General features: G+C 43.6%; 1 protein-coding gene across 1 annotated transcript in view; it reads right to left on the reverse strand.

Annotated features, from left to right (window-relative positions):
- The window catches only part of PYGM (glycogen phosphorylase, muscle associated), an 81,002-nt gene extending 70,785 nt beyond the window's left edge, over positions 1–10,217 (reverse strand). The window contains exons 1-4 of the mRNA XM_044269762.1: positions 9,622–10,217; positions 5,869–5,970; positions 5,291–5,369; positions 2,116–2,219 (exon numbers count right to left, since the gene is read on the reverse strand). Coding sequence (XP_044125697.1) covers positions 2,116–2,219; positions 5,291–5,369; positions 5,869–5,970; positions 9,622–9,864 — 528 coding nt within the window. The 5' untranslated portion in view covers positions 9,865–10,217. The remainder of the gene's footprint in view (positions 1–2,115; positions 2,220–5,290; positions 5,370–5,868; positions 5,971–9,621) is intronic.
- Positions 10,218–19,517: the final 9,300 nt, after the last annotated feature.

Below are 19,517 nucleotides of genomic sequence, written 5' to 3' on the forward strand. Positions count from 1 at the left end.
TGACTGTCAACTGAAAATGCTGACAGGTTGACTCTTATCAAAATGAACAAGGCCTGGATTGCCCCTGACTTCTCTTCTCCACCAGATGAAAGCGGCTGAACATAAAGGCACTTTAAATGTGGCTTTTATGGTGTACTGAATACACTGTGTTCCCATGCACCCCTTCCACCACAAAAAAGGGTATATGGTTCAATCTTCCTTTTCTCGTCCTCCTCCTCCTCCTCCATCATATCAACATGCTTATTAGGCTGCCCTCGCTCCTAATGTTTTAGAGGGTCAGCTCAGCAGCAGACCCTCACCCCTAATGTTTTATAGGGTCAGTTTAGCAGCAGGCCCTCGCCCCTAATGTTTTAGAGGGTCAGCTCAGCAGCAGACCCTCACCCCTAATGTTTTAGAAGGTCAGATCAGCTGCAGGCACTTTCCCCTAATGTTTTAGATGGTCAGATCAGCAGCACGCCCTCGCCCCTAATGTTTTAGAGGGTTACCAGCAGGCCCTTCCTCCTAATGTTTGAGGGTCACCAGCAGGCCATCAATCATAATTTTTCAAGGGTGTGTATGAGGCCCTCCTTTATGTGATATACAGGTTGTATCGAAGTGCCTCTTCCTTGTAATTTTTGGCAGCACATGCACTTCATATACAAGTAAATATACAGGAAACAATGTTTCCTAACAATTTATCCTCAAAAATCGATTTTATCTTCGGTTTGGTGCGTATTATTGTCAGTCTGGAAAATAGCCGTACTACTTAGAATTATCACTGTAAAAGTATCAGATTGGCTATTCAGCTATATGTACTATGGCTGGTACAATGTATATACTACAGCTGGTACTATTGGTACCATTTCAACTAAATGGTGACATTTAGTGTGTAGACAAATGGGAGGCTGCCTAAACCCAGCCCCCTCCTCCTAAACTTCCTGGATCATGTGCACCATCATCAGAGGGGGGAAACATGGCTGCAGCCTTGGAGAGGAATACACTGGTTTTCTATGTTATTTTTCATGGTGGTCTGCAATTGTTATATTGGACAAAACAAGAACAAGTAGAATAAGGAGTGTATGTCAGGTTTTGTTAGTTGTCCCTTTAAAGCAGTGCTTCTCAATTATTTTCTGTCATGCCCCCCCTAGGAAGAAGAAAACATTTTGCGCTCCACCCCCCCCCCCCCCCCCCCCCGCGACTGTAAATAGTATCATTTGTCTATAAAATTGTTATAGTACACCTTATTATTGGTATCCTCCTGCGGTGTGCTTTGTACCCCTTCCACTCCTGCATTCCTGCTATTATGCCCTTTTTTATCTAGGTTACCTTCAGGGCTTAGTTTACCTGCAGAGTGTCTTTTTGCACCTTCCCCCTCCTCCTTTTGATCCAGGGTACTGCCTTCTAGTTCATATACTTTTTCCTCCTCCATCCCCTGGTTACTATTTATTTTCCCCTTTTCAGTTTTATTATCAGATTTTGTGTTTGTCCTACCTCCTCTCCTTGACCCCTGCTCTTTATGTTCTTTCTGTGCTTCAGCTCTTGTTTTCCCACCTGGTGATGCTGCGGATGTATCTTTGCGACTCTGCCTTGATGACATGCCGGCGTCCTGCTCTTTCTCCTCTGTGAGTGGCACTAGGAACCGGCGTATTGATTCCTGTATGTCTCCATGGGTCCTCTGCATGTGTCACGTGGTCCTCCGCGTCGGGCTGCTACTGGGGCTGCGCTGGGACAATCTCCAGTGATCGCGCCGCGCTGCTCCCTCTCTCCAGCCGTAGAGTTGCTAGGCAACCGACGCCGTGTGGGACGCCGCTTGCGAGTGAGTCGGATAATCCGATCTGGACATCCAGTATGACAGTGTTTGCCGAGGTCAAACGAGCCCCCCTTTACCAATGCCTTATTCAATATTCATCAAGTTGCCAAAAACTGGCCAACCCCTTTAAAGGAATGAGTAATCTAGAGGAAACCTTGTACAATTTCACAGGAATAATCGTTGCAGCATATTTACTGTCTATTTCTATTGTCTAATATGCTGATCATTTATGAAATATTTGAAAGATCTATCATACAACTTTCATACTTTTCTAACTACCATATATAAGTGTCAGTGATTACTTAAAATACTGATGATCTACAAACCTGCCAGCCATTGGCTATCTTCTGGTTGAAGATTCCAAATTCATATCGGATTCCATAACCATACGCAGCCAACCCAAGGGTGGCCATGGAGTCCAGAAAACAAGCTGATAAAAATATGGATATGATATTAATATTACAACAATAAATTTCCAATATAAATAACTACAGACATTGTCATGCATTAGATAATAATAATAATTATAATAATATGCTCATCTCTGTAATATAAAATTGATTTTTTTAACCATTTTTGTTAAGCAGGTACACACGTTTCCTTCCCTGACAGCAAGGAAAGATAAAAATTGTGAAAAAGTATGCAACCTTTCGTTATACAATAATGCACCAAATGGTTAAACATTTAGGAGAATATCATTATGACGTGTATAGTACCGTAGTGGTAAAAACCCTTGAACTTTCTTAATTTCTTAAAAAAAAAAAAGGTAAAAAAAAAAAAAAGGTTTTAAAATAAAGAAGAAACGTTTGTAAAATAATAATAATAATAATAATAATTCAAATAAGGATTCAAGTAGTAGTTCATGTGACCTGTTACAGGAAAATATGGCTCTTAGCCTGAACCTCAGCCTGATGACCACACAAATGCACCTAATAATTGGATATAGTGTATATTGATATCCAGTGGTATTCACCCATTCAGTGATATCAGTATGGCCATTAGCCATTTGTGTCCCTTGTTAGCATATCAAAGGCAGTAAGGGCACATTGTAAAATCAGTTGGACGGAGATTTGGGTGGTCACAGGGTGGAGTCCTTGGTGGGGGGCTGGGACACAAGAACATATAGGTGAAACTTGTGAGTTGGTCTTCTCGTGCTTCCTGCCAGTACTTGGACCAGAAACACTTCAGGAGCAAGCTAAGTATATATCTGGTTATATTTGTATGTAAATAAGTATAATATCCCAGTAGACTTTATATGCGTACATATATACATTTGTAGTCTGCGATTGTATTACGTGTAGATTATATATATGCTGTTTATGCATGAGTCTCTATATGTACATGTACTAATAGTCAGGTACTGAATGTGAGTTGGGTAGAAGAGTAGATCCAGGAGACTGTATATTGGTGGAATACTGGATATACTTTATCTAGATACACATTATTAGCCACATTTGCTTAGCATCCAGGGTGGGCAGGAACGGAGGTGGCTGTGTGTGGTGGTGTCCTCTATGTATTGTGTTATCTGTATCTTTATGTATAATGTCCATTGCCTTGTCATCTCTATGTTATCAGTAAACTATTTTTATATATATAAGTATCTGGGAGGGTTGTGTGTTACTCCTGGGCTATATGAAGGATTAGAGGGACTCAGAACAAGCGGGTTATATAGGAAACAAAGGCAGGCTAGGAATAGAATAAAAGGGACGGAATATGGAGAGAGACATAAATCTCCAATTTCCAATAACCAAACTTCCCTTCATCATGACCTAATAACAGAGGTTCTCACTGTCCAAACGCACAGAAACCATGAGGGTAAGGGAGGCGAGACCTCTCCAAATCCTATCCAGACCACTTTTCAATGTAATTTAGGTGGTTGTCTCAAAGAGGTATCACTCTACGTTTATTGAGGGTCCTACTTGGAATATAGAAAGATCATTCAGTGGACAGGGCTGTCCAGGCTCTAGATATTGATGACCTATCCCTAGGCCAATATCAGATGGTGGGGCTCCAACACTTGGCACCATCACCAATCAGCCATTCTCACCATCTGCTGGCACCGGAATTAACACAGTGGACGGACTCGGAAGTTGACAGGTCCATCCACTGTGTAGTGCCCGTACTGGGTTACTACAGTTTGGGTCCTATTCAGTAAAACCCCCTCTCACATGGACCAACCTCTTCAGTGAACCTGCCCCTGACGAAGTGGAGGCGAAAACCGGGTCGGGCGTTTAATGAGAGGACGTGCACATTTTTAATGACTGTTATTTTATGGATTTTGTGAGTACAATAAATGATTATATATTATCACTCAGTAAGCAGGACTTCACTATGTTGGGCCATCTCTTCTTTCATTCTTAGGAGACTAGAGCATTGATATATGTGAGAACCGAAGCTATATATCTGAGGAACTATATCTGAAAGACACTCCTTGTGTACTGCGAATGTGAACTCCACTAAAATTTAAGCTGCGCAGTTTTTATTCATTTATGTCTTCAGTGAATGTGATACCATTGCCACAAAAGAGAAAATGGCTTCACTGACCAAAGAGGATGTCACGTTGTTTAGGTTGTTGGGATCAGGAAGTGATCTGTAGGAACAGGAATGCTGAAGCCCTCTATTCCAGGAATTAGTACACTAAGCCAACAAACACGTAGCCTCACATTGACTAATACTGTCTAAAAGTAAGACAATGTAAACTGCGCCGTATTTATCACAGTGGTGGATTCTGGATGATAAATCTGCCGCACCAATAAGCTATCCAGTCTAAATTTACGCCACCTATTTGTTGGCTTAGTGTACTCCAGAAAATGCACACAAACTTGGAGCATTCTTTGGCGTAGGACGCCACATTTAAACCCGTGCCCTTTTCCCATGTCTGGGGAATCATAAAAGGGTAGAAACTGTTTAGAACAGATTAATAAATGTGGTACATGTAGCATGTATGCCAGTTTTTGTGTAAACTGCGCCAAAATTCTTGGGCATCTGAGATTAGTAAATCTCTGCCTTTGTCTGGAGCAGAAAACACTGGACATATAAATGAGTAATCTGTGCGCTGCTAAGGGTTCTGCCAGAAAACCGTGACAGCTGCGCCCTCATCAGGAACCTACTTTCATCATATCAGCTCCTGGATAGCAAGGGACCTTAGTGGCATATTCACACATTGCAGATTTTTACAGAACTGTCTGCAACTGGAAATCTGTTGCATCTGCAGCCCGCACATAGATCTCATGCCGATACAGTCATAGAACGTTCTGCAACAAATCTGCCTCGTGTAAATCTGCCCCTGTCACGATTCCATGTGCTGCTCATATATGTCATATAAAAGCCTGTAGCAACTACCCACTTTCAGAATCATGGAGACGTCATGTGAATCATAGTGCCAGCATTTTATTCTGTCCCCAAATATGCAAGAAGAAGCTCAATAGGACCTTCTGGAAATGATATGACAATGTCACACAACAGCAGGAAATACTACGTAACACCATCTGCCATACTTACCGGCCAGTCTTCCCAGACCACCATTTCCCAAGCCTGCATCTTCCTCAATCTCCTCAAGCTCTTCTATGTCCAGTCCAAGCTGATTACAAATGGGAACACATTTAATATATATATATATTCAGTATGTAGACATACACACGCAGTACATGTACCACCACACATCACTACAGACACCACTCTCTTATTAGGAAGCATTTTAGAATAAGACACTTATACTGCAATGGGGCTAAAGAGAGGTGGTAACGAGCCTCATGGGACTGGACACTAAGGCTCAACTACACTGCAACATTTGTAGCGCGACATTTGGTTGGACTAATGTCGCGCAACAATTTTTATAATGGCAGTCTATGGTGTCGCACTGCAACATGCTGCGACTGCGACCCAACAGTCGCAGAAAAATCCATCTCGAAAGGATTTTTTTGCGATTGTTGCGTTGCAGTATGTTGCAGTGCGACACCATAGACTGCCATTAAAAAAATTGTCGCGCGACATTAGTCCAACAAAATGTCGCGCGACAAATGTCGTTGTGTAGATGTAGCCTAATACAGAAGTGATAGTCTACACATCATGATATGTACCTGATATACAGCCTCATCACAGGCATTTTGAAGACCCAGGTTTACCATAGTATTCTGGAGAGTGCGACCCATATAAAACTCCAGGGAGAGGTAGTAAATTCTCTGTAAAATATAATAACAGATAAACAGCCATAAAAGTATCTGCATAGTCCAGGGGTGGCCAACCTTACAGACACAAAGAGACAGACAAAATAAAAAGGAAGGACTACCAGGAGCCACAAGCTATACATCACGCGGTTGTGATTTTTTTTTCTGTTACAGCGTTTACCGCATAGGAAATGTTTTTACATTTTTTAATAGTTCACACTTTTTCGGGCATAGCGATTTGTAATATGTTTATTTTTTATTGTTTGTAAATTTTATATGTAAAATTGGGAAAGGGAGCGATTTAAACTTTTAGTATTTTGGTGGGGGGGGGTTTGTTTTGCCCAGCAATACAGTTGAATGCTGCAATGGGGCACGGGACTGATGTCTCCCTGGCCCACCATTTCCTCTAATGGGCTTTAGTCCTAGTTCCTGTAGCCTATGAGAGGCCGGTATCATCATCGTGCCTGAGCTGGGCTGCATAGAGCTCAGGACACAGACTAGAAGAGGAACGTGTCTTGCACTGTATCAATGACAGCAGAATGGAGGTAAGTATTTGAGTTTATTATTTTCATTTGGTAGCATGCTGTTGGGCCACAATGGGGTGGGGATCATTATTCTGTAACTGAAGAAAGCACTATTGGGACACTGCAGCTGTAAAAAGGAGCATTTTTGTACTGGCACACGTTATAAGGGGGTCATTATGGGGACATCTGTTCTACTGGGGTCACTAAAAGGGGGTAGTTTTTTGTACTAACACACGTTATAAGGGAGCATTTTTTGTACTGGCGCACATTCTAAGATGCCCACTTTGGGGACATTTGTTCTACAGGGGCACTAAAAGTTTTTTTGTTTTTTTTGTACTGGCACACGTTATAAGGGGGTATTTTTGTTCTGCCACACATAGCACACTCTGGCAGAGAATTATAATATTGGTGGGTCTTTTGGGAGGACTGTTACATTGGGAGGCACCCTGGCACAGTATGAGCTTATCAAAATTATTTTTGGAGGACACTATGTTTACGGCACTAATAGGGACACTATTTTCTGGGCACAGTTATTTTTTAGGGCACTGTGTGCCAATAATTATTGAAGGGGGATTATCTGTTTCTGCAGTATACTATTGGGATGCACAGTGGGCACTGTATTAGAGGTGGCAGGATGGAGTGTTCAGAAGGTGGGAGGAAGATGGAAAAGTAGGAAACTAAGATGTCTCTTTTTCTAACTCTGCACACAAGAGATGGCTGAAAGAAATCATCATGGCGGTCTGGTCTGAATGGAGAAGATAAAGAAAGAGAATGTCTACATCAGAGGACATGTCACTGGATGTAAGAGGTATGTGGTGCTGTACTACCCTGTATGTTTTGTAGCTCTGTATATAATGTTTTACAAGTGTGTCTTTAACAGTAGGGCTGGAGGGAAGGGATTAGGTTAACCGCCGTTTCAGTTTTTGCCTCAGGCAGCAGAAAGGCTAGGTGCACCGCTGGATCCAAGAGAAAAATTGCATTTGGAGTTTTCTTTTGAGCTAATCACTGTCCAATACTATCTATGTCTTAAGTTTTGAACCAGTTAGACTTTTGGGCCCCAAGAGTAATTTCCTCTGGTGGGCCCAAGGAAACCCAGTCTTACACTGAACAGGGAGTGGCTAATTTACAGTATATACTGTCCCTATATGTTGTAAATCAGCTAATCACTGTCTGCAAAAACTGCCCTGCATTTCAAGGCAGCTGGTTGGTTACTCATGCACCAGGGATACAGAAGAATTATTCACTGCCAGCGTAGTATATATATTCATTTCTAGAAGCCAGCAGGGAGGGAAAAATAATTAACCCCAGCCATCTTCACAGTGACTGTGGCTCAGTACTATGTAGATGGACATGCCTTAGTAACGATCGTTTAGAAAGTGCTGTTAAGGGACATTTTAGGGCAAGTTTTCGCATATAAATGTACAAGTTCTAAAAATGAAGTGTATCAGAAAATGTTCCCTAACACTGAAGAAAAAATAAATGTTACTTACACTTTAAGATCTCTTTACAGCTGACCGATGAAATATATATAAGCCACAAAAAAATGAAAAAAATAAAAATAAACTAGGTTCTAGATGTAGGACCATAAAATGATTCAGTATAAAATATGAACTGGCGAGTCGTGTTAAAGATGGAGCCTGGATCCTGAATTCTGAGATTTAGAAAGCAATGTCTGCAAACGTAGCATCGACAGACAGCATAAATTGTTTTGTTCCGATAAAGCGTAGCCTGGCTTATACAGTCATTCCTTAATCCCAGTTCCCAGTTTGTCATCACACACAAAGCTCTGATCAAACTATAGTGTGAAAAGGATGAATTACCCTGACAAGTGATGTTAAGACTTAAGACTCGCTTGCTATTTTCAGACCTCTTGTAAGATTCACTTCATTCAGTCACTGCAAATCTGGGGATCTGAGGCCTATGTGATTAACTATGATTGGAGTGCTTGTGTCAGTTGTGTGCTACACAGATTTTACTTTGAAATGGCTGGCTAACAATATCATTAGGAGAATCCTCATACATACGTTTCCTTATAGATTAATAAAATGACATTGATCAGAACCTCAAACTAGAACATGGCAAAACCATGGACATCTCACAAAGCTGTCATGTCTTATCCCAACTCAATATGTAAACACATCCTCACATTTTATGCATCAATTTGATATTATATTATGATTTGGGCCTGTTTTCAGCTCTTATGAACTCCCATTAAAGGTCGTCCTATGTTTAAATAATAAATGTCTGTTATATACCGAAAAACATAAGAATTTTGCAATTAAAATATTTAAAAATGTTCTTGTGTCTGGATATTGGAGTTTGATACTTGCTATGGTTCCTCCTGATGTTATTTTAATTCTTTATCGTGAATCAGGAACATCCTAGTTGGATACTACATGTTCTGTGAGGTGAACAAAAAAAACACTAGGGGGCGCCATAACACATATGTGACAGTACACACAGGAGCACAAAATAATTCCAGTAAAAAAAATTGTGTGATCTAACAGAGAAAGTCTAAAGTGCAACAACCACTTTTGTCCTACATTTAATGTATAAGTTTGGAAAAAAATAAATATGCACAGTCCAGTAAAAACCATACTTTTTTTAAATGTTTTTTGTATACAATAAACATAAGACAAAAAAGTGATTTGTAACCCAGCCTTAAGTAGTATGAGGTTGGCAATGATAGGGCAGTACAGCTGCACAGAGAGTTTGAATAAAGCAAGGCAAAATCTGAAGAGAGTTTGTATGTTCTCCAGTGTTTGCGGGGTTTCCTCTGGGCACCCTGGTTTCTTCACATCATTTCAAGAAGATGCAGATAGGAAATTTGACTGTAGTGTGAGACATTAGGATGGGAGACTGACTGATGTGTATAATTATAATCTCTATACAGTACTATGGAACTGTTAGAATCTCTATTAAACACTGCCAGAGGCAGGGTGTAATAGGATGTTAGTGAAATCAATGAACACTGCAACACAGAAGATGCAGGATAAGTCTGCTAGGGAAATTATATAAGGTGGAAAGTTTACTCAAACTCTTAAAAATATATTATTATTTTTAAACGCCCTCATATGGCTATGTTGGTGTACAAATAAAAAAAAGGTTATGGCTCTTTGAAAATGAGGATGAAGAAACTCACCTTGGGGTCATGTTCATAGTAGTGCTGCTGTGTTCGGATCCACCGACCCACCAGGTGATCACGCACCGTGTGTGCGAGGGCAAAGTAGTAGTCACGAGGATTGGCCACATTACGATCTTTCACAAGGGTGAAGTGTAAGTGCCGGTTAAAGTTCTTCTTGAGCTCGGAAACATTTTCTGCTCCAGCCAAACCCCGGACACTGATCTGCTTTCTCTTCTCCTGGTCAGTAAGAGGCCTGGACATGGCAAAGGTAGAGTGCACTACACAATTAGAGGGTGAGGAACGTAGGAATGGTGCTGGTGCAGAGCAGAGTGGAGGTGACAGACTTCTGAGTGCCTCACTGACTCAACTCATCTCTTCCAAAAAGCACACCCTTCCACTGCCCCTCCTACAAAACAAAATAGCCAAAGGGCATGGCAGCAGTAGGCAGGATATACAGAAGGTTAAGAGGTGGTGGGAGGCAAGTGGATTGAGTATACGAGCAAGGTTAGCCAAAAGTGCATGCTAATGCATTTTACATTCGTGACATGATCCTGTAAAGGTGAAGGTTCCTGCAAGGTTCTAGGTGCAGGTATTAGAGGCAGTGTGACAGCAGCAAAGTGAGCCAAACTAGGCACAGAGACAGAATAAAATAATCTGAGAGGGTGAATGGTGTTTTCTGGTCGTGGGCAACAGATGGGTTAATGTGGATACAGGAGATCAGATTTAGTCTGTCCCTCTAGTGTTTAAATATAGTGGTGACCTTCAGCTGGTAGGATATATGTATTACAGGGCAGAGAGCAGGGGTGATACAGAAGACATTGCTGTTTAACTCTCAATTGCCCAGAACGATATACTTTAATGAGAGACCTGAAGCATATCATGATCAGTTATGAGAGCCAGTCTCTCGGTGATTAGAGGTGTATAGTATCACCCATCTAACCAACACTCAGCACGCTTGTAGTTCTACCATCAGCATCTACCTAGAAAATGTAACTTTCCCCCACAAGATCCAATAACCTCAAGTGCACTGCAGTAAAGCATTTGTAAAGGCTCATGCACACGACCATATGTATTTTTTGGTCTGTAAACCGTGGATCTGCAAAATACGGATACCAACCATGTGCATGCCACATTTTCCTAAAAGTACTGACTTTTCGAGCACATGACCGTATTTTTGGTCTGCAGCCTATCCGCATTTTTTGCAGACCCATTCATTTTAACGGGGTTGCAAAAAATGTGGACTGAACACCTTGTGTTGTCTGCATCCGTTTGCCCGTGCAGCGGCTCCGCTAAGAAAATAGAACATGTCCTATTCTTGTCTGTTTCTTAGATAAGGATAGGACATTTCTATACAATGGAAAAATTAATTTGTGGCATGCATGCGGCTGGTATCTGTGTTTTACGGATCCGTGGTTTGTGAACCGCAGAACACATACAGTTGTGTGCATGAGGCTGAATAGGACATGTTCTATAATTTGCGGAACGACTGCACGGATGACTTCCATGTTCCATTTTTATGGACCCATAGAAATGAATAGGTCAATGTGAGATCTGCAAAAAAAAAAGTAGATCGGAGGCGCATGAGGCCTAACTTTTTGCTTTTTCTAGTGCTCCGTACTGCATCATCATATAACTCCATTCTTGCCTAAATTCTGGGTTCAATTAATATGTAGAGGTTGCAGTGACCGATGTGGTATGTGCAACATTTGGCTTTCCAAATGTCACTGAGAGGAGAGAGCTACATGTATGGGAGGTAGCAAGGCAATGAAGAGGCTACAGCTGTTGTAGGAGACGGGAAGATGAGAGACATTACAACGTGCTGCTGTGTATTTTAGGCCTCATGCACACAAATGTATTTTGTTTCCGTTTCCGTTCCGTTTTTTTTGCAGATAGGATGTGGACCCATTCATTTTAATGGGTCCGCAAAAAATGCGGACAGCACACCATGTGCCATCCGCATCCATATGTCCATTTCGTAGCCCCGCAAAAAGAATAGAACCTGTCCTAATCTTGTCTGTTTTAGGCATTGCTACAATGGATCCGCAAAAAAAAAAAACGGATGGCATACGGAGGTCATCCTTTTTCTTTTGTGCAGACCACAAAACACATATGGTCCTGTGCATGTAGCGTTAGAATGAGAGACAAACAGGTGAATTAGAGGAGAAGGCAAAGACAATAATCAATGAGACACATTTCTAAACTTATATTTAAGTTACTGAGAGGAGCATTGATGTGGCAGGAATACGTGACATGACAGCTGCCTCGGCCTATGTGGCCTAGACTATAAATACACCACACGGACAGAAGTGAGAGATTGGGGAGGCCATGAGTGACAGGTGAGGCTGCACTAGGAAAAGGTCAGAGGTGACTCGGGACAAAAAGCCTAACCTCTATCAAGACGTTCTCAGTATCATCTGAAGACACACCGTATATGACAAAGCTCTCCCAGCAACACATCATAGTATATGCAGACGTTACCGAGCCTAAAACATGTGGATTCAGCAAATTCTCATTGCTTGTTTCCACACATTTAGGGCATACAGCGGGTCCGCAATACATGGGCACCGGCCGTGTGCACCCCGCATCACGAATCAAGTGAATGGATCCGCAATCCGCATGTGGCGGTCCACAGCATGGGCCGGCCAGCACACGGCCGTCTGCATGAGCCCTTATTCCTGTGAAACACAGAGAGTTGGGTTTAACAAACTAGAGGTCTCTTTTTTCCCCTTTGATCCCTCTTAGGTCTCTTATAGTTTTCAGCGGACGCATGACTCTGCATTGCTGTCTTACAGATTCAGATTTACCAAAAAGAAAGTTTAAGACCCATTACTGTTGATCTCCCACTGTATCATGTGGAAGTCTGTTCCATTATTCATTACATAGAAGACGTTATTCCTGATCTTTTCCCTTCTTCATTTTAGTTTATGCTCTTCTTCTGCGTGGCTTGTAAATGCACTGAGACTAGAGCACCCTTTCAACCCCTTGAAAAGTTGTGAGTGGGAGTCATTTTCAGGCGTCTGTTATGTGAATTGAAACTTGGGTTCTTTATGTTTCAATGTGTAGAAACGGTTGAGGGGAGCGACTTCCCGTACATATACCGGGTGTCCTTGCGGCCCTGCACAGCCATTCTAGTGCCAGCAGGCGACCATGGTGCATCGAGGTGGTACACAGCATCATTACGCTGTGCACCGTACACATCCCCTACTTCCGGATGATAGACCCATAGTAATACCCGGGCTCGGAAACGCATCGAGGAGCAGAGTTAACACTGTGGGCATTACTTAGCTTAGTCCACAGAAGTGTAATTGTAACGTGAGCTAGCAGTAGAGCATGACTATTATCTGGGCTGTGGTAGCTTTATGCAGTAGTGAGGGCAGGGCCGGTGCAAGGATTTTTGCCAACACAAGCGAAGCTACATTTTGGCGCCCCCCCCCCCCCCCCCCCTCGCAGCTCACCTGGCCCTGGTCCCGTCTGCAGCAGCTGGCTTCTCCTCTGTGTGGTCCTGGTATCTTCTCTCTGCTTCAGACAATCGCTGGTTTGAGGACTGTATTTTTCACCCTCTAAGACGCACCTAGGTTTTAGGATAATAAGAAAAAAATATTTTCCATTACACCTCAGGTCAGACCAGCAATCAGACCCCTAATTTTAATCAGACCTCAGCTAACAGCCCCAATCAGACCACCAATGTTAATCAGACCTCAGATCAGACCCCCATGTCAGACATCAGCCCCCATCCATCAGCCCCCCATGTCAGCCATCATGCTACCATGTAAGCCATCATACCCCCATGTAAGCCATCATGCCCCCATGTAAGCCATCACGCTCCCATGTAAGTCATAAGCCCCCCATGTCAGCCATCAGACCCCCATGTCAGCCATCATGCTCCCATGTAAGCCATAAGCCCCCCATGTCAGCCATAAGTCCCCCATGTCAGCCATAAGTCCCCCATGTCAGCCATCAGACCCCATGTCAGCCATCAGACCCCATGTCAGCCATCAGACCCCCATGTCAGCCATAAGCCCCCCATGTCAGCCATCAGACCCCCATGTCACATTTCTCCCCCTCCATGTTACATTTTTCTGCCATCCCCCAGGGTGCGCCCTAAGGCAGCCGCTTGGTCGGCCTTATGGTAGCACAGTCCCTGAGTGAGGGTAGCGGAAATAGTCTGTTATAGACTGTACAGGACGCAGGTGGATCTCCTAGTGTTATCGGTGATTGATAGCATTCTGTGTGTAGACAGAGATAGCTGTCAGTCACTGATAACACCTCCCTCATGTACTGAGAGCTGTTCACAGGAGTGGCCTTAAAGGGGTCATCAAAGACTAATAAATACCTCCCAGAGTGGGTGACCCTCAGTCTAGGACAGAAGTGTAGGAACCTACAGAGGGCTCATGCACACATAATGCATGCTCCCAGTGACGTGTAAAAGTGACCACCAACTGTCCGTGAGGCCAGTGCTGACAGATGCAGACCCATTCAATCATCCGCACCACAAAAAAATAGTGCATGCTCCACTCCATATCTTCTCGATAGTGGACCCATTCAAGTGATACGATGTGCACACAGCCGGCCCTTATATTGCGGACCAGCTGTTTGCGAGCTACAATACGGGCGCGGCCAGAACACGTCCGTGTGCATGAGCCCATAAGCTATGATAGAGTGGTGATCTTTCGCAATGTGATTACTTTGAACATTGAGTGAACCACATAAGAAATTCAAGATTATGGTCTGCAACCCTTATCTTTATGATGTATCGAGCAGTGCCGGGCACTATGTTCATTGGGGCACATTTATCAAGTTCGCCTGCTTTCAGGCTTTCAATTAAACAGGTGCATTTGTCTTGTCTTTCTTTTGCCGACTATCAAAAGCCTCACACCCCATATGCGGAACCACTGACTTCAATGGGCCGCAAAAAAAACTGAAATGACTCTGTGTGCATTCTGTGTCCGTATGTCCACATGGCCGTTCTTAAAAAAAAAATTGAATATGTCTTATCATTGTCTGCATTACGGACAAGGATAGGGCCTGATGTTCCGTTGTGCAAAATGCAGAATAAACACGGCTGATATCCATGTTTTGCAGAATCACAATTTCAGTACCGCAAAACACCAACGGTCATGTGCATGAGCCCTTAGTCTAACCTCTAGTGGTTCTTTATCAGTTAACCAGGTTTATATTTACGAAGACTAGTCTAATTAGTATGTGAATGGAAGTGAGCTGAAAGTAGGCGCACGTTTCCATGAAAGTGTCACCTTTTAGGCTACGTCTACATGACAACATTTGTCGCGCGACAATAAATTGCGCAACAGATAGGGCACAACTACACTGCAACATTTGTAGCGCGACATTTTGTTGCACTAATGTCGTGTGAAAATTTTTATAATGGCAGTCTATGGTGTCGCACTGCAACATGCAACATGCTGCGACTGCGACGCAACAGTCACAGAAAAATCCATCTCGAACTCTCTGTGTACAGATGTCATAGATGTGAATCATTGTGTTATGTGGGGTGTTTCATAGGACTGCAGGGAACATCTACTACATTATCTGCACACAGAAAGTTAGCACTGTTATCTGGGCTGTTACATAGGACTGCAGGTGACATCTCCAAATTAAAATCTTAGCCCGCTCTACATATAGGAGAATACAGCACCACATGCCTCTTACTTCCAGTGACATCTCCTGTCATGAAGACCTTCTCTTTCCTCTTCTCCTCCGTTTGACCCAGACCACCATGACAAATTCTTTCAGCCGCATCTCGTTTCTGCATAGTTTGTTACACAGACATGTTAGATTTCTAATAATGGGGGTCATCTATCAAACTGGTGTAAAGTAGAACTGGCTTAGTTGCCCACAGCAACCAATCAGATTCCACCTTTCATTTTCCAAAGAAGCTGTCAAAATTGAAAGGAGGAATCTGATCGGATGCTATGGGCTACTTAACCAGTTCTACTTTACACCAATTTGATAAATGAATCCAAAGGTCCCTGTCTACAGCAGTTATAATGTCCTCTAGAGTGCCCCCAGTAATAATAACACCCTATATTGTGTTCCAGGTAATAATGCCTGTATAGTGTCCCCAAAAATAATGTCCCCTAATAGTAATTTTCCCCACACAGCCCCCATATAGTAATTTCCCACACACTGCCCCCATATAATAATTTCCCTCACACTGCCCCCATATAATAATTTCCCTCACACTGCCCCATATAATAATTTCCCCCACACTGCCCCATATAATAATTTCCCCCACACTGCCCCATATAATAATTTCCCCCACACTGCCCCATATAATAATTTCCTCCACACTGCTCCAATATAATAATTTCCCCCACACTGCCCCCATGTAGTAATTTCCCCCACACTGCCCCCATGTAGTAATTTCCCCAACACTGCCCCATGTAGTAATTTCCCCCACACTGCCCCATGTAGTAATTTCCCCCACACTTCCCCCATGTAGTAATTTCCCCAACACTGCCCCATATAATAATTTCCCCCACACTGCCCCAATATAATAATTTACCCCACACTTCCCCAATATAATAATTTACCCCACACTTCCCCAATATAATTTACCCCACACTGCCCCATATAGTAATCTCCCCCACACTGCCCCATATAGTAATCTCCCCCACACTGCCCCATATAGTAATCTCCCCCACACTGCCCCATGTAGTAATTTCCCCAACACTGCCCCATATAGTAATTTCCCCCACACTGCCCCATGTAGTAATTTCCCCAACACTTCCCCATACAGTAATTTCCCCCACACTGCCCCATATAGTAATTTCCCCTACACTGCCCCATATAGTAATTTCCCCCACACTGCCCCATATAGTAATTTCACCCACACTTCCCTATGAAGTAATTTGCCCCCACACTGCACTCTCATGAAATACTTTGCCTCCACACTGCCCCCATGAAGTAATTTGCCCCCACACTGTACCCCCTGAAGTAATTTGTCCCCACACTGCACTCTCATGAAATAAAAATTTGCCCCCACACTGCACTCCCATGAAATAATTTGCCCCCCACACTGCCCCATGAAGTATCTTGCCCCCACACTGCACCCCATAAAGTAATTTGCCCCCACACTGCACCCCCTGAAGTAAGTTGCCCCATGAAGTAATTTGCCATCACACTGCACCCCCTGAAGTAATTTGCCCCCACACTGCCCACCATGAAGAATTTGCCCCCACACTGCACCCCTGAAGTAATTTCCCCCCACACTGCCCCCATAAAGTAATTTGCCCCCACACTGCCTCCTATGAAGTAATTTGCCCCCAAGTAATAATCTGCCCCCACATGAAGTGATTTGCCCCCATTTAATAATCTGCCCCCCCAAACTGATTTGCTACCACACTGCCCCATGTCCTGCATCTGGGCTACATAGTAACATAGTATATAAGACCGAAAGAAGACATTTGTCCATCCAGTTTGGCCTGTTATCTTGCAAGTTGATCCAGAGGAAGGCAAAAAAATAAAAACTGTGAGGTAGATGCCAAAAAAATTCCTTCCCGACTCCAATCAGGCAATCAGAATAACTCCCTGGATCAACGACCTATCTCTAGTAGCTATAGCTTGTAATATTATTACACTCAGGAAATACATCCAGGCCCCTCTTGAACTCTTTCAGTGAACTCACCATCACCACCTCCTCAGGCAGAGAGTTACATAGTCTCACTGCTCTTACCATAAAAAAAACCTCTTCTACATGCTCTACTACACTTTTGTTCGGCGTGGCCTCACTTTCCCATGTTTCCTTTGCCACATCCAAGAGACCCATGGGGTGCCTGCCATACAGTAATGCAAAGGGTGAAAACCCTGTGGAGGTTTGGGGCACTTCTCTAATAGAGAACAATATGTATGGTATAAGACGATTCCCAGTCCCACCCATCCTTCTCTACCATCTTCCTCAGCGTGGCTTTTAGGGTCTTATTAAATCGCTCCACAAGGCCATCCGTCTGAGGATGGTAGTCTGATGTGTGCAACTGAGTGACTTTTAAAACTTTGCACAGTTCCCTTAACACTTTTGATATAAACAGTCTTCCTTGGTCTGTAAGAATCTCCTTGGGAATCCCCGTTCGGGAGAAGACATAGAACAATTTCCGGGCAAAATTTCTGGACAAGGGGTTCCGTAGGGGAACAGACTCGGGCTAACAGGTAGCATAATCAACGATTACGAGGATGTACTGATGCCCCCTGACTTCACCAACGGCTCTAACCTCAATGATTGGTAATGAGACCAGAGGGCTACGGAATTGGGCTACCAGGGAAGTGACCTGGCAAACTGGACAAGATTGACAGAAATCCCTAATCTCCCGGTAACACGCTGGCCAATAAAAATCATTGTAGGACCCTCTTGAGTGTTTTGTCTGCCCCTAAGTGACCCCCCAACACATGGGAGTGGCCCATAGCCATATACTGTATCTATATGGTCACGGGATTAGTAGCTGCTCTACCACTTCGACCCCTATCTTGGTCACTCGGTATAAAAGGTCCTGATTCAGGGCAAAGTGTGGAAACCGTTTGTCGGCCCTGGGCTCCTGGAGAATCCCATTAAGGACCACCACATTCTCTAGTGCCCCTTTCAAGGTCTAGTCTCGTAGTTGGGCCATACCAAAATTTCCAAGAGACACCTCCAAGTCGAGGACATTTTTCTCTGTGGTAGCCTCTTCCTCATTGTCCCCTAGCAAGACAGTCAGAGGAAACTCCTGGGTTCCTCTGGACTTCTACCCACCGGGTTGCCTGGACCTCCTAGGGGATTTGGCATAGCCGTCTTTGCCCACAGGTCCCAGAACAGGGGGCAGTCACAACCAAAGATAGCATCATGTAGCAAGCGTTTCACCACCCCCACATTGTGCATCAGGGTACCCCAGCCTGTCTCCAGAGTAACCTGGGCAACTGGGTAAACTCTGATGTCCTCGTGAATACACATGACCCCAGATTTTTCCCGGGGGCCAACACATGAGGAAGAGAGGCCTAGATAAGAGTGACCAAGCTCCCTGAGTCCAACAGTCCTAAGACACGAGTCCCATTGATCGTTAGTGTACACATCTGGGGTCCCTCCCCCTTGGTTGGTATGGCGCTGCAAGCTGGCTGCGTGAAGAGGGAACTGCGCCGGCCCACAGCTGTAAGTTTGCCTGCACCAGGTGCTTAATCACCACCTCCATGGAGGCTGGCTTGGTCTGGTTCTGTGTTGACCCAGGACATGTAGTTTGTCCGTGGGTTTATGTACGCATCCTCCACCAATTTATGGCGATCAGCTCAAACGGTGACTTGAGATATAGATCAAATAGTTTATTTTGTCCAAAACTGTTTGACCAAAAATTTGCTTACTTCAACATGTAAACACAGAAAAAACACAGGCCATGTGAAGTGGTCTGACTCACAGTCCTTTGTAGTTTCCTTGAAGGAGAAAAGACTGGCAATAGCAGGTTTCTCCGCTGAAAAACCCCACAAAGCTATATTCCTAGTCTATCACACTTCCAGACTAGGAATCACACCCATCCAGCTCTCCTGGGCTTCCTAGCTTATATAGGCAAGCCAAAACCTGGCCTGGATACCTGGGAGTAGTCATCCCATCCTGCTCTTTGACTACTCCAATGAAACCCAGCCCAGATAAGCTGCAGCTAAACTACTACTAACAAGTGTCAGTAACCTAGGGTTACTGACAAAACGTTACTGGTTTATTTCAACGAGGCCAGGCACCTCAGTGACATGTATCTGTTGTCTACTATAGCACCTTGTGCCTTTTCACAATATTAATATATATATGTACAAATATAGGTAAAAAGTATAAATCTGAAGGTGTCGGCCCTCTACAGAGCAATGAGGGGGGAGTTGCAGAGAGCGACAAGGAGAAAGCAAAGCTATTAAATATTTTTTTCTCCACTGTATTCACTGAGGAAAAT

Source organism: Bufo gargarizans, chromosome 10, assembly GCF_014858855.1.
Source record: "Bufo gargarizans isolate SCDJY-AF-19 chromosome 10, ASM1485885v1, whole genome shotgun sequence".
Taxonomy (NCBI): domain Eukaryota; kingdom Metazoa; phylum Chordata; class Amphibia; order Anura; family Bufonidae; genus Bufo; species Bufo gargarizans.